Source organism: Ranitomeya imitator, chromosome 2, assembly GCF_032444005.1.
Source record: "Ranitomeya imitator isolate aRanImi1 chromosome 2, aRanImi1.pri, whole genome shotgun sequence".
In the NCBI taxonomy this organism is placed as follows: domain Eukaryota; kingdom Metazoa; phylum Chordata; class Amphibia; order Anura; family Dendrobatidae; genus Ranitomeya; species Ranitomeya imitator.
The window spans coordinates 474,533,551-474,550,299 of record NC_091283.1 but is presented as its reverse complement, the minus strand read 5'-3'; the positions used below and the strand labels follow the sequence as shown (position 1 = coordinate 474,550,299).

The following is a 16,749-nucleotide window of genomic DNA, read 5'->3' as shown; positions in this document are numbered from 1 at the left end:
AGCTGGGTCCAGTACTGAGGTTTATTCTTGGCCAAAGGTGTAGCATCAATTCCTCTCAACGGAATAGGACACCGCAAAGGCTCCAAGAAAAACCCACAACGTTTAGCATAATCCAAATCCATCAGATTCAGGGCAGCGCCTGAATCCACAAACGCCATGACAGAATACGATGACAAAGAGCATATCAAGGTAATGGACAGAAGGAATTTGGATTGTACAGTACCAATGACGGCAGACCTATCGAACCGCTTAGTGCGCTTAGGACAATCAGAAATAGCATGAGTGGAATCACCACAGTAGAAACACAGACCATTCAGACGTCTGTGTTCTTGCCGTTCAACTCTGGTCATAGTCCTATCACACTGCATAGGCTCAGGTTTAATCTTAGACAATACCGCCAAATGGTGCACAGATTTACGCTCGCGCAAGCGTCGACCGATCTGAATGGCCAAAGACATAGACTCATTCAAACCAGTAGGCATAGGAAAACCCACCATGACATCCTTAAGAGCCTCAGAGAGACCCTTTCTGAACAAAGCTGCCAGCGCAGATTCATTCCACAGAGTGAGTACTGACCACTTCCTAAATTTCTGACAATATACTTCTATATCATCCTGGCCCTGGCACAAAGCCAGCAAATTTTTCTCAGCCTGATCCACTGAATTAGGCTCATCGTAAAGTAATCCGAGCGCCAGGAAAAACGCATTGACATTACTCAATGCAGGGTCTCCTGGCGCAAGAGAAAATGCCCAGTCCTGAGGGTCGCCGCGCAAAAAAGAAATAATAATCAAAACCTGTTGAATAGGATTACCAGAAGAATGAGGTTTCAAGGCCAGAAATAGCTTACAATTATTTTTTAAATTAAGAAACTTAGTTCTATCACCAAAAAAACAAATCAGGAATAGGAATTCTTGGTTCTAACATAGATTTCTGATCAATAGTATCTTGAATCCTTTGTACATTTGTAACGAGATTATCCATTGAAGAGCACAGACCCTGAATATCCATGTCCACACCTGTGTCCTGAAACACCCAAATGTCTAGGGGAAAAAAAAGACTGAACACAGAGCTGAGAAAAAAAAATGATGTCAGAACTTCTTTTTTCCCTATATTGAGAATCATTAGGTAGGCTCCTTGTACTGTTATGTAGGCAATCCAGTGACACAGTGTGCCAGCAATCAGAGCACATACAGTGATCTGACAATAACCCAAAAAACAATAGAACGAGCTCTGAGACGTGGAATCTCTGTAGACCGCAATACCTGAACCTATCCTAAACACAACTAAAGGCAGCTGTGGATTGCGCCTGACACTACCTATGCAACTCGGCACAGCCTGAGGAGCTGACTAGCCTGAAGATAGAAAAACAAGCCTGACTTGCCTCAGAGAAATACCCCAAAGGAAAAGGCAGCCCCCCACATATAATGACTGTTAGCAAGATGAAAAGACAAACGTAGGGATGAAATAGATTCAGCAAAGTGAGGCCCGATATTCTAGATAGAGCGAGGATAGCAAAGAGAACTTTGCAGTCTACAAAAAACCCTAAAGCAAAAAACCACGCAAAGGGGGCAAAAAGACCCACTGTGCCGAACTAACGGCACGGCGGTACACCCTTTGCGTCTCAGAGCTTCCAGCAAAACGAATTAACAAGCTGGACAGAAAAAGTAGCAACAAAAGCAAAGAAGCACTTATCTAAGCAGAGCAGCAGGCCACAGGAAAGATCCAGAAGCTCAGATCCAACACTGGAACATTGACAAGGAGCAAGGAAGACAGAATCAGGTGGAGTTAAATAACAAAGCAGCCAACGAGCTCACCAGAACACCTGAGGGAGGAAGCTCAGAAGCTGCAGTACCACTTGTGACCACAGGAGTGAATTCAGCCACAGAATTCACAACAGAATGTGCTTGATGCAAGAATACCAAATGGAGAAGAATAGGAACCCCTAGATGTATGTACACTGCCTGTAAGAGAGGGGAAACAAGGTTTCAGTGTGCTTTCTGTGTGGAAGCTTTGGCTGTCATATTTTGGGGACTGTAGGGCTCTTGGTTTTACTATGGTGTAAGTGAGAAGGGTCTCGCTGAATGTGGCTCGCGACCACCTGTCAGAGCTGAATGTGGCTCTCTAGTTAAGAAAAGTTGAGTTCTACTGATCCAGGACCTGCACCTATAGTATCTCGAGAACGTGAGCCTGATCTCGCACCTTGAGGAACATGTGCATCTTTATTTAATTCTATAAGAATTACAAGACTAGGTGATCATGCTTGTTTGCTTGCTGTAGATGTACTATAAATGTCTGAGATGGCAATACCTCTTTAAGTCTCAAAAAAGTTGCAAAGTCATAATTATGACATAAGATACACTATGTACAGACATTGGAGGCATGATGTTACTGCCCTTTTCTTGTAGATCAACTTTATATTCTTATTTAACATCGTGCGGATACTGATGACAAAACTGCGCGCCTCCACCACGTCTGAGACCATCCAGTACAGGTAAATTTATTATTTTTTTCTTTGTTTTTTATGTTTTACTCCAGTCTCCCCTAAATTATGTCATATGTTTCCACCTGTCCCACAGGAAAGCAGTCAAGGCAACTCTTGTTCTCCTGCCACTTTTAGGAATCACCTACATGCTTTTCTTTGTAACTCCAGGAGAGGATGAAGTCTCAAGAATTGTATTTATCTATTTTAATTCTTTCTTGCAGTCATTCCAGGTAAGGAGGAAAGGTTTGTTTAACTATTTTTTAATTAAGACCCCTATATACATTAAACTATTGTTGGTCGAACCCGCCAATATTGATGGATTCGATCAACACATTAATGTCGGGGGGAGATGTTGATAGGGCATGTCTGATTTCAGACTGTCAATTCTTCTGTTCTGCTGGAGGTAAGCCACGAACAGTGACTTCGCTCAGTGGCTTTCTCATAGAGAACACAGAACTGTTTGGATGAAAGAACACTCCTGTGTATGGGAGAGGGCCAAGATGGCAGTTGGCTGAACGTTCGGCTGAAGCTTCGTTTGGCTGACAACCATATAATTTGTATAGGTCACATCTCACAGACTTTTTGCCATTAGTAAGCATACCTCCCTACATTTGTAACTGAAATCTTAGGATTTTTGTAGACCTACCCTCCAAGCAAACTGTAGTGTTAATCAACTTTCTAATGAGTCTTTATTAAAAATTTCTACCATTTTGCTGAAGCAGAATGTCTGTAAATCATTTTTCTAGCTCATTGCTCCTCAAAAAATGTTACAAATCAATCAGAGCTCCTTCTCCTGACAGCTCTTTCTTCACTCCCTTCTCTCAGTGTTAGAGATATCATTAATGAGGTGGAGGTGTTTATACAGTTGTACTAAAAAGTTTACATACCCGGCAGAATTTTTGCTTTCTTGGCCTTTTTTCAGAGAATATGAATGATAACACCAAAACTTTTTCTCCACTTATGGTTAGTGGTTGAGGAAGCCATTTATTGTCAAACTACCGTGTTTTCTCTATTTAAATCATAATGACAATGCAAAACGTCCAAATGACCCTGATCATAAGTTCACATATCCCATTTCTTAATACCGTGTATTGCCCCTTCTAACATCAATGACAGCTTGAAGTCTTTTGTAGTAATTGTGGATGAGGTTCTTTATTTTCTTAGATGGTAAATCTGTCCACTCCTCTTGGCAAAAAGCCTCCAGTTCCTGTAAATTCCCTGGCTGTCTAGCATGAACTGCACACTCAAGATCTCCCCAGAGACTGAGATGGCCACTCCAGAACCTTCACTTTGTTCTACTGTAGCCAATGACCGGTCGACTTGGCCTTGTGTTTTGGATTGTTGTCATGTTGGAATGTCCAAGTACGTCCCATGTGCAGCTTCCGGGCTGATGAGTGCAAATTTGCCTCCAGTATTTGCTGATAACGTGCTGCATTCATCTTTCCTTCAACTTTGACCAAGTTTCCAGTGCCTTTGTAGCTCACACATCCCCAAAACATCAGCGATCCACCTCTGTGCTTTACAGTAGGAATGGTGTTCCTTTCATGATAGGCCTTGTTGACCTCTCTCCAAATGTAACGTTTATGGTTGTGGCCAAAAAATTAAATTTTGGTCTCATCACTCCAAATTACCTTATTCCAGAAGGTTTGTGGCTTATTTCTGCTGTTTTGTGTATTGTAGGCGAGATACTTTGTGGCATTTGCACAGTAATGGCTTTCTTTTGGCGACTCGACCATGCAGCCCATTTTTCTTAAAGTGCCTCCTTATTGTGCATCTTGAAACAGCCACACCGCTAGTTTCCAGAGAGTCCAGTATTTCAGCTGATGTTATTTTTGGGTTTTTCTTCGCATCCTGAACAATTTTCCTGGCAGTTGTGGATAACATTTTTTTTGGTCTACCTTACTGTGGTTTTGTTTTTCTAAAGCCCCTGATTTTCCATTTGTTAATCACGGTTTGAACGCTGCTGACTGGCTTTATCAGTTCCTTGGACATCATTTGTATCCCTTTCCTGTTTTATAGAGTTCAACTACCTTTTGCCGTAGATCTGTTGACAATTCATTTGCTTTCCCCATGATTCATAATCCAGTGGCTGGATAAAAGATGCAAGAATCTGTCTGGATCCCAGAAACTCACTCAGCTTATATGCACACACACTGATTACCAGCAAACAGGTCACAGGTGAGGATGTTACCTTTATTAGCCATTCAAACCCATTTGTGTTAACTTCTGTGCCTATTATCAGGCCAAAATCACCAGGGTATGTGAACTTTTGACCAGGGTCATTTGGATGTATTGGGTTGTCATTATGATTTAAAAAGAGAAAACACAGCTGTTTAACAATAAATAGTAGTAGTTTGACAATAAATAGTAGTACTAGTAGTAGTAGTTTGACAATAAATGTCTTAACTATCCATGAGTGGAGAAAGTGTTGGTGTTATCGTTCATATTCTATGAAAAAAAGTCAAGAAAGCAAAAATTATGCCGGGATATGTAAACATTTGAGCACAACTGTATATAGATCTTCACAGCATATAGAGAGGATAAAGTATCTACAGTCTCACAGAGGGCTGTGAAAGCAAGCTACCGTAAATATATAGAGGGACAGACATGAAGATGTTGTGTTGATATATGAGCTAATAAAACACTCTTTAGCAGCCTGGATACACACAGCCTCCCATCTAACCTATATTCTTGGGAGGGGATACTTCCATAAGAGAAAGACCTGAAATTTGGATCAGACTGCAGACTGAGTATCAGGGGGTCTGAAATGCTCTGTGACTAAATGAATGTAAATACTAATGCACAAAAAAACATTTTTTGCACATCAAAGGTGTCCATAGCCTTTAAAGCCTGATCTTGGAACAGTCGCTAAAATCAGGGTTGTATGCAGATATTGAGTGAGTATTGCCATCAAATTACCGTATATAGCACATTGGAGTTGGAAGTAGAAACAAAATGATGACAAAGTATAGTTAATTTTGCTCTGTGATTGCTGAGATTCTAATATATCTTACTTCATTTCTTCCGCAGGGATTTTTCGTTTCTGTTTTCTACTGCTTCCTAAATAGTGAGGTGGGTATTGCCCCCATCACAACATATGTGTCAATGTACAGCTTTATAACTTAAACAGTTTAGTCTATTTTTGAAACTTTACCTTATTTAAGAAGCTCTCCTCTGTTTAGGTAAATTAATATAATGCATTTAATAAGAAAGAATAAATTCACCACCTTTTTATACAAGAAATAAGACCAAAGATAGCCATAAAGTGGCCATTTGGAGCATTTGTGTTATGACTGCAATACCCCGATCCTCCATTGTTCTACTAAACCAAAATGAGACCCACCACAAGGTACTGTGATGATCTATGCTTTGTGCATTGGTACCACAAAGGGTAAAAACAGAATTTGTTATAATTTTACTTGTAAGATCATCACTATCACTAGTGCTGTCCATTATGTATTATTATTTATTTATGATGCTTACCTATATAGCACTATATTCCACAGCGCATTACAGATATTGTCATTACTGTCCCCATTGAGGCTCACAATCTAAATTTTCTATCAGTATGTCTTTGGAGTGTGGGAGGAAACCCACACAAACAAGGGGAGAACATACAAACTCCTTATAGATGTTTTCCTTGGTGGGATTCAAACACAGGACCTTAGTGCTCCAAACCAACACTGCTCACCACATAGCCCCTATGTAAGACCAATAATTGTAGTTATTGAACTTTTGTGCCCTATTTAATGAAGTTTTCTTGTATTATTCAAAAATTAGCCCTAAGACAGAGAAAAATATCATTTACTTACCCCTTGAATATGCTGCAGCTCTAGTGCTGCCACTTTGATACTCCTTGCCAGTATCCGAAGTGATGACGTCCCATCATTCACTGGCCTCAGCGGTCAAGTGCTGTAAAGGAGAGGCCTGCACAGTGAGCAGAAGCCAGCATGACGAGGGTTTGGAGGAGGTGGGACAAGGGTTAATGTGGGAGGGTTTTGATGGAATAGCATTTATAAGGGGTTTAGGGGAGGAGTTCTCCACTGTTCTGCTCCCTGGGTCACATAGCAAGTCACCCTTTCACCTCACCTTAGCATGGCATCCATGGACCATCTTCTGCAATCACTGAGGATGGCGGCCAGCGGTCACCCTCCGGGGTGGCTTGCTGAACAGGTGATGAGGATCGTCGGCAGTGGAGCGAAGGTGTTGGCGACACCATCTCCGCCGGAGCAGCGCCCTCGTAGGTCTCAGCCTCTCACATGGTTGGTACCCTGACCTGCCTCCATGGGCTTGCCGTCAGCATAGGAGCTCCTCAAATGACCCCCCAGGCCGAGCGGCAAGCTCCAAACCCTCAGAATTCAGGTGCACAGCCAGCTTTGCAGCGGTTAGCAGGTCTCCGCCAGTGATGGGCCTGCTGCTTCTGACACATCAGGAAATACGTCACCAACGGCCTGCCATCATGGCGATTTCTATGTTAGCCAATAGCAGTATCGGACAGGGGGCTTACTGCCAGAGGTTCCCCCCTTCTGGTATCCCAGCCTGTCAGTTTACCCTCTCCATCAGGGCCATTTTATCAAGGCCTCCCATGATTTCAAGGATCGCAGGGTTATGGCCCCCTTTCTAGTCTCCACATGCTGAGGATCCATCTTTCAGGAGTTTGGGCACCGAGGCAAATGACAGCCGTCTGGATACTGGATATCCTTCCAGTGGGATCACAGCTCCCATGCGGCCTGGTGTATTATTCTTTGTCTTGTCGTTTTCTCCCTATTCTTATGTTGCCGGGTGCAGTCGGTAGTCAGAGTATAGGGATGTTAGGCACATTGTCAGGTACAGGAAGTGTTATGGCTTCTCATTTCCCCTCTTTAACTTTGTTTCAGGGTATACTGGTTGGTCAAGATGTGTCGCAGGGTGGATTTAGCAATCAAAGCATCACAGGGTGTAGTCGATAGTCAAAATGTGGGAGGTAATTTGGTAAGTGATGGGGGTAAGAGATATATTAACTAATGTCATGGAGCTTTTGGCAAGGCTGGAAGGTGGTGAGTTAGCCCCAACACAATTGTCGGCATTTGTCACTTCAGTGATGCTAATGTCAGATTGGGCGGGGTGTCACATGTGGTGGCCTCGGTGTCAGTTTGGGTATGTGCACACGTCAGGATTTCTTGCAGAAATCTTCCTGACAAAAACCGGACATTTCTGCCTGAAATCTGCATGCGTTTTTTTTTGCGTATATGATGCGTTTTTGACGCGTTTTTGGTGTGTTTTTTGTGCGTTTTTACCAACTGCATAGAATAGCGGGAAAAACGCAGAAAATCCGGAAAATTAATGAACATGCTGCTTTTTTTTACCGCAATGCGTTTTTTTCACGGAAAAAATCGCATCATGTGCACAAAACATGCAGAATGCATTCTGAATGATAGGATGCATAATGTATGCGTTTTTAATGCGTTTCTATAGCAATTTTATTGTGAAAAAACGCGACCTGAACGTGTGCACATACCCTTTCAGTTGAGACAGAAAGTGATAAAGGTGATAAGATTCATTTGGATGATAAGGTACAGGGGAAGTTTATGTTTGCTTTGAAGGCCCGTTAGGCGCTAACCTTAAAAAAAAGAGGTGAGGGAAAAGATTTGGAACGATGACTATGTCAAAACTTTTTCCCTTTTACCTACTGAAAAGTTTAATTTGGACAAGGGGAAGAAGGATGATAGCAAAAAGGAGGATGAGGAGAAGCGTAGATGACAACTGATACCATAAATGTTTATTAATTGGAAGCAAGCGTTTGCAATTTTAGGTGAAGTATATAGGGTTGATGGGGGTCAGGCATGGCTGAGATATGATGAACAGTTTCGTCAGCGGAAGGTGATCATGCCGGTCATTAGGTGGGATCAGAAGGATATAAACAAGAAAGGCGTCAGTTTGAAAGTACTATACAAGCATAACTGGCGACTCATAAAACAGATAATAGTATAATAGGAGAACCAAGAGTCAAAACTGGCCAAAAAATTCACAAAAAGTTATATTTATTGAAAAAATCCATTACATAAATACAATAATGATGAACAGTAATCAATAGTATATAAACAACATAGCATCTGCATCCATGAATACATCCAGTCATCCAGATACACAAGACAGGACCGGGAGAGAGGTATAAAAAATTAGTGTTTTAAATCATAAGTGTCAGAACAAGTACTACCCACACATGAGCTAAGCTAACTCAGGTGTGTGGCGATCAAACCAAATGGTATGCTCCCAGTGGCCATATTCTGAGGGTCACCACACATCATAGATGTACCAATGGTACCATCTAAATAAAGTCAAATAAGTAAATTACCCATGTGTGAGAAGGAGTCCTGTCAGGGTCCTGGATCACGTACCCCAACGTGCGTTTCGCGTTCGATTGTTACCGCTTCCTCAGGGAGCGATCGCCACACACCTGAGTTAGCTTAGCTCATGTGTGGGTAGTACTTGTTCTGACACTTATGATTTAAAACGCTGATTTTTTTATACCTCTCCCGGTCCTGTCTTGTGTATCTGTATGACCGGATGTAGTCATGGATGCAGTTGCTATGTTGTTTATATACTATTGATTACTGTTCATCATTATTGTATTTATGTAATGGATTTTTTCAATAAATATAACTTTTTGTGAATTTTTTGGCCAGTTTTGACTCTTGGTTCTCCTACTGGGATCAGAAGGATATTGGCCTTTGATAAAGACTGATGGCCCTGTCTAGGCACGGGCATCCTTTTCGGGTCATCCAGCCAATCAGCGAGTCAGGGAACAAGTAGCCAATCTGTACAGTCAGGTGGTCAGAAGCTGGGTTAATGTTGGCAATTTAATGAGGGCCAATTTAAATTTTGATCCAGCTGCAAGTTTAAGCCTCTCTGCTCCTAATGTAGCGGGTCTTCACGTGGGGCCAGACAATGTTTAAATAAGAAAAACAAGAGACAAAAACATACAATCAAATATCCCGTGATATTAAAGTACAAAAATAAATTTTATTTACTATATCCAAGGTACAAGAGCATGGGGGGCAGGGTAAGACATGCACATACAGGCATCAGGGCGCACATTATATAAGAGTGTACATCATTATGTCACAAGTAGCTATGGTTATAATCACTCTGTAAACCATCATTACTGTACTCTCCCAATTGGTCTTATATAAATTGATAACAACACCATATCTGTAAATCAGGTTGTAATGATCATAATGTATCAACAAGTATTTGTTACCTGTAGGGTGGCCTGGGAACTACAGCAACTGTGCCCTCCCTGACATGCATTTCGGCCAAAAAAAAGCCGTTGTCAAGGGGCAGTGTCTAAATGGGAAGTGAGGGATTAAAAAGCGCCACACACCAATTGGAGTGTGGTGTCCACTATGTGTCGCCACGGTAACTAGGATACCCGGCATCAGCATCACCGGCCGAGTGGTGTCATGATCACATGGAAGTGAGGTCATGCATCAGTCACCAACAGAGGAGATGCCGAGGGCCGGTGGACATGCCAGGACCGTGGTGCACATGCGTGCTAGTGTCTGCGCGCATGGAGAAAAGGTACTGACAGTAACTGCATAGCTGTCACCTTGGAAAAAAGTCTGGATTGCATAGATTTACCTACAATCGGTATAGGTAGTGAAAAAGGCCAGGCAATATACCATCATGCACAAGTACCGTTTATACTCGAGTATATACGGTATATCATATAAACAAATAGTACAATGTATAACACTATTGGTCCTTGTGGATAGAAGATTGTTAACACCCTACAATAAAGAAAAATACACATGTACCGGTATATTGATAATTGTGCAAACTAGCCCCTGGCATTGCAGGAAAATTACCAGGTATATCTATGCATAAAGCAAATAAATAAATAAATAATTATATACGTATCCCTGTGTGGCTGTAAAATTACATGTCACACAAACACAAATCATATATCTATACATAGCCTGATGGAACCTGCACAACGTATCAGAGAAAATATACACAGTGTAACAAATACAGGGAAATAGCAGTATAACTATAATCCATAGCATATGTGTTTTGAAACAATAACAATAATATTCATTAACTAAGCATTTCATATCAAAATTAAGGAAAAAGAATCCACATATACATTTGACAAAAAATATATATATTGCTAGACATATGATAAACCCATCAAATGATAGGCATATCCATAAAACTTGTATGTAATTATATAAGACAAGACCTAGCGAGTAGTGATGAGTGAATATACTCGTTACTCGAGATTTCTCGAGCACGCTCGGGTATCCTCCGAGTATTTTTTAGTGATCGGAGATTTAGTTTTCATCACTGCAGCTGAATCTTTTACATCTGTTAGCTAGCTTGATTACATGTGGGGATTCCCTAGCAACCAGGCAACCCCCACATGTACTTATGCTGGCTAACAGATGTAAATCATTCAGCTGCAGCGATGAAAACTAAATCTCCAAGCACTAAAAAATACTCGGAGGACCCCTGAGAGTGCTCGGGTAATCTTGAGTAACAAGTATATTCGCTCATCACTAATAGTGAGTCCAAAATGGTGTCAATGGGGTCCCTCCAAAATGATGTTCATATACTGCTGCAAGAAAATCCATGAGGTTAATTCATATGCTTACATACAAAACTCGCCACATGCAAAACTAGGCTCACGCAAAACTCACCACACGTGCAAAACTCACCTCATGGAAAACTCGCCACACGCAAAACTTGCACACGCGGAAAAATTGCCACATGCACAAAAGTTGCAAAAGTTGCCTCACACAAAACTTGCACATACTCAAAACGCACCACACATTAAACTCGCCATGGGCAAAACTCGCCATGCACAAAACTTGCTGCACACTACTTGCTACACTAACCTGTCACATGCAACTCGACACACAAAGTGTTGCTACACGCATGTTGCCACACAAAACTCATCTCACAAAAGTCGCTACATGCATGTTGCCACACGCAACTCAACACACACAACTTGACACATGAAACTCGCACTAAAACACACACAAGTCTGATATTATCCTTCAAAAGTAAAAATCTGATTAATAAGCAGACAAACTGCAAGAGCAAAAAATGTACCATATAGGAAATACAGCAGCTGTCAGTCACATGACCTGTCTATTATGTGTATGTGTAAGCTAATATATACTGCCAGGGGGGAGGGCTTCCTGTTGGCTGGGGAATTATCAGGCTGCCAATAGCAACCAATCACAGCTCAGCTTCTATTTTGCTACAGTTAATTAATCTGAGCTCCGATTGGTTAATATAGGCAACAAAGGACATTCTCAGTATAACAAAGCTTGTGTGAGGTAATAGCATGTCAGTTAGGGTGTGTTGGTGGAAAGGCTGATGTCAGTCACATTACCTCTATGTGAGAGGATATAGAAACTGCCAGTTACAGACTATTTTTACCACAATAATGCCTCATAAGAAAAGGAATTCCATGGCACGAATGTCAGCTGATGCGAAAAGAAAAGCTGCATTACGGGGCAATGAAAAATGGGAAGATCGAGAAACAAGGCTGACACACATGAGAACAGCAGCTGCTTCCTCAAGAGCCAATGAACTTTCTGAGCAGAGGGAAGCGAGGCTTGCAGACAAGAGAACAAGAGCTGATTCCTCAAGGGTCAATGAACTTTCTGAGGAAAGGGAAGCGAGGCTTGCAGACATGAAAACAAGAGCTGCTTCCTCAAGAGCCAATGAACTTTCTGAGGAGAGGGAAGCGAGGCTTGCAGACATGAAAACAAGAGCTGATTACTCAAGAGCCAATTAACTTTCTGAGAAGAGGGAAGTGAGGCTTGCAGACATGAAAGCAAGAGTTGCTTCCTCAAGGGCTAATGAACTTTCTGAGGAGAGGGAAGCAAGGCTTGCAGACATGAAAACAAGAGCTGCTTCCTCAAGAGCCCATGAACTTTCTGAGGAGAGGGAAGCGAGGCTTGCAGACATGAAAACAAGAGCTGCTTCCTCAAGGGCCAATGAACTTTCTGAGGAGAGGGAAGCGAGGCTTGCAGACAAGAGAACAAGAATTGCTTCCTCAAGAGCCAATGAACTTTCTGAGGAGAGGGAAGTGAGGTTTTCAGATAAGAGAAGAAGAGCTGCTTCCTCAAGGGCCAATGAGGAGTAGTTGTTGTTTTGGCAGGTGACTTCCTCCAAACACTACCTGTTATTCCAAGATCAACCCCTGCAGATGAACTCAATGCCTGTCTCAAAGCATTGTACCTTTGGAGAAAAGTAAAGAAAATGTCACTGAACACAAACATGAGGGTCTACATGACAGGCAATGTTTCTGCTGGACTGTTTTCAAGCCAACTGTTGACTATTGGAGATAGCAAGGCACCAGTAAGCTCAATGTCTTGGATTTCATCCTAATTGAGGAGGGGATCTTACCTCCTTCACTGGTATTGTGTTCGGTGGATAAGTCTTCAAGGTCTTGGAGTGGTATTTGTTCCTCCTTTGTGGGAAACAAAGTATGTAAACGAAGATCAAAAAATATTTTTTAAACAATAGTGATCTAGCAAAAAGGTGCAGATCTTTAATAATACCCTAATCTTTATTAGAGGGTGTTAATCTTCTAACCACAAGGACCAATAGTGTTATAGATGGTACTATTTTTTAATATAATATACTTGCGTGTGATGGTATATTGCCTGGCCTTTTTTCGCTACCTGTCCCAATTGTGAGTAAATCTATGCAATCCAGACATACTCCATCGTGACAGCTATGCAGTTACTGACAGTACATTTTCTCCATGCGCACAAACACTGGCACATGATAATAATAATTATTATTATTATTATTATTATTATTATTATTATATGATGCCGCCGCCTGGCATCCTAGTTACTGTGGTGATGCATGCGTCACCCATAATGGGTGCCACACTCCGATTGGTGGGTGGCGCTTTTTAATCTTTCACTTCCCCTTTGGACACTGCCTCTTGACAAAGGCTTTTTTGGCTGAAATGTGCGTTGGGGAGGGTGCACTTGCTGTAGTTCCCAGGCCACCCTTCCAGGTAGCAAATACTTGTTGATATATTATGGTTATTACAACCTGATTTACAGATGTGGTGTTGTTATCAATTTATGTTTAGCCAATGGGAGAGTGCAATAATGATGGTTTACAGAGTGATTATAACCATAGCTACTTATGATATAATGATGTACACTCTTATATAATGTGCGCCCTGATGCCTGTATGTGCATGTCTTATCCTGCCCCCCATGCTCTTGTACCTTGGATATAGTCAATAAAATTTATTTTTGTACTTTAATATTACGGGATATTTGATTGTATCTTTTTGTCTCTTGCTGTTGTTCTAAGGTATAGCGATTTATCCCACAACTGTCTACAATAGTTCCAGTCTATGCTCTATATTAATAATAATTGACATTACTTCTATTTTCTCTATGAGCAATAGTGCTGTTTCCATGAAGCTTTTATGATGTTTTAAAAGGCAAAGGGAAAGGCTCCTCCCAGTAATTCCTAAGGGAGTGACAGCGGTGAAGATACCCGTGATGCTTCCCTATCTAAATAGGTTCCCTGATAGGGAGAAGGCTGATTTATTAATGTCAGGTTTTGATGTTGGTTTTCGGATTCCACCGCCTTCAAAGACATCAGTTTTCCTAGAACTGATATCAGGCAGAACAGGAGCTGAAGACAAGGCAGACCAGGAGCAACATGCTGGACCAAACACACATGGCTAGGTTCTGAAACCTAATGAGAAACTCTGATGAGGACTCCTAATGAGGAGCTTCCCATCAGCAATAGGCTGGAGAAAGCAATTCGAGCACACACACTGCCCCTAATAAAAGCGGGGAAGGTGGGGCTGCGCGCACCCTAAGCACAGACAGAAACCAGTACAGCATTGCCAGCACAGGAACTGAGGCCTAAGGCACCTGGACACATGTGGAAAGTCATGCACCACCTGCAGAGGACCTCGCAACCCGTGGATATCATCCACAGCGGCAGCCAGGGACCGCACATGCAGATGGTCATTCAGCAGAGTAAAGACTCTACAACATATGTATGGCTATGCAGCAGAGCAGAGCAGGGAACTGAGCTAAATACATACAGGCAACAGTCAACAGTATCCCAGCTGGTTAAGGGGAAGGGAGCAAAGGATAAGAGCACAGACATGCAAAGTAACGCCGAGGAAACAAGGTACAAACACACCAGCATTCTGCAGTGGTTTCTGAAAAACTGGCGAAGAAGGTAGCTCTGGGCCGGATGGCGGGAGCTTTTGTTAGTTTGCCAATTCCTGGTTTGATTGTTTCCCAGTTAGGTATTGTACCTAAAAAGGAGCCCAATAAGTTTTGGTTGATTTAGCACCTTTGTTATCCCCGGGGTATATTGGATAATGCGCTGGGGCTAGTGATTGGCTTCAACGTTCAGGTGACTGATGGACAGCATGTCACCACTTCTAGGTTCAGCAGGGACCATCAGAATGGCAGCATCGGAGCAGTGGAAAAATCACTATAACATTTTAAGCTCTTTGAACAAGTCTTCTTTAAAGTTACTAGTATTATTATTTGTATTATTACTAAATATAATACAATTTTATGTTTTTTTTCTCTAGGTACGTTCTGCAGTCAGAAAGCGTTGGCATCGCTGGCAAGACAAACACTCAATCCGCGCCCGAGTAGCCAGAGCAATGTCTATTCCTACGTCACCCACACGGGTCAGCTTTCACAGTATCAAACAATCTTCTGCAATCTGACTGACACATTCAAGAATGGTGCAGCTAGACCCTCTGGAGTTTTCCAATTCTGCAACAGGAGGGTAAAGCGAGCCTTCTACATGGTCAATATAAATGAACAGAAGCCAAAAGGCCACATTCCATGTGTCCAATGAGTTGTACCTTGACAATCAATAGAGGGTGGAGGTAGCAAAGAGGACTCTAACCCTCAGTGCAATATTGGTACTGCTAGGTATGAGAAGACTAAGACTACTCAAGCAGAAATACCAATAGACTGAACATTATACACAGCACAATCCATAAAATGTCTGATATATCACCAGCCACAACCAAATGATTGCTGAGTTAATTGCATCCAGACTGTATAGCCAATTCTCCGTGCCTCGCAGTGGAAAAAGACTAGCATCAGGCTTAGCCATTGCACGACTAATAATTTAGATGCTTCTTGTCCTATCATATATTAAGTTGCTACAATGTATGAGCACAAAATACAGTATAATCTGTGTGCTGGGCAGAAAAGGAATATATCTAAATTCAGGTTGTATGAAGTGCCATATGATTGTATACAATGGGGACCAAATCCATAAATGGAAATCATGGGACAAGCTTCCATTGGGGTTTGATGCGTGTAAATCGGTAAGAAAATACAGTGCTGCTTTGGACAGTTATTAAGACAATGATTTAGTGTAAAAATCTATTATTCCAAATTCTATTCCAATTATCGTATTCTTTATTATGTGAGAATAACTTGCGAGATACCTGTCTAAGTGGCCGCTTCATAGTATCAGTATACAGGAAGACTATAGGACGGAAACTGTGAACCGCTATGTTTGTATGTAAAGCCCTTCAATCAGAATAATGGAAAAGCGATATATAGAGTATTTTCTGCAGCTTTGTACAAAGAGATTATATAAATGAATGTTCTAACGTCGGATCTATATCATGCCTGACTGGGTCAGAGGAAAAAGTGCCGCTGTGGACTGGATCTGCAACTCGAGAAGTTACATATTATAGGTATTTTTTACTGCACAAATTCAGATACAAAGTGTTATAGTGTTGCACTACAATCAGAAAATGTCTTTATATGAAGTTCTCACATTATACAAAATAAATCCTTAAAATTGTAATGACCGTTGTCAAGTTATGTGTGCACATGTTCACACATGGAGCTCCTTCTCTATCAAGAAGTGTTGTTCAGAAGTGATCTTATGGAGTGACAGGCTACTAGAATACATAAAATATACAAATTTTTCCCTAACTTGTGTGATGTGCTTCATTTTATTGGACGCTTACATAAAAACAACTAGCAGCAGTATCAATTTCCTTAGGTGCAGAATGTTTTAGCTTGTCTTTCCTTGTGTTAGCCACTAGCTGGTATAAGAACTCTTACATGCTGGGCATTGATTCGTGGGAAAAAAAATACACAGAGGTGTATCTCCAAATCCAGTGGGAGAGTCCTGATATCACAAACTGTCTTGGGACTGTGGGCGCTAACCAGATCCCTAGAACTAGAGGTGCCCTATCTATCCCTGTTCCCCAGATTACTCCTGAAGGTGGAG

The 16,749-nt window shown here is 41.6% G+C and overlaps 1 protein-coding gene across 2 annotated transcripts in view; it reads left to right on the top strand.

The window, feature by feature from the left end:
* Positions 1 to 16,317, top strand: part of CRHR1 (corticotropin releasing hormone receptor 1) — a 429,919-nt gene extending 413,602 nt beyond the window's left edge. Inside the window, exons 11-15 of one of the 2 annotated variants that reach the window (XM_069751318.1) lie at positions 2,406 to 2,491; positions 2,577 to 2,712; positions 5,513 to 5,554; positions 7,360 to 7,453; positions 15,071 to 16,317. In XM_069751318.1, the coding sequence (XP_069607419.1) occupies positions 2,406 to 2,491; positions 2,577 to 2,712; positions 5,513 to 5,554; positions 7,360 to 7,431 (336 nt within the window). In that variant the 3' untranslated portion in view covers positions 7,432 to 7,453; positions 15,071 to 16,317. The remainder of the gene's footprint in view (positions 1 to 2,405; positions 2,492 to 2,576; positions 2,713 to 5,512; positions 5,555 to 7,359; positions 7,454 to 15,070) is intronic. The other variant, XM_069751316.1, reaches the window with a different exon arrangement.
* The last annotated feature ends 432 nt before the right edge of the window (positions 16,318 to 16,749 follow it).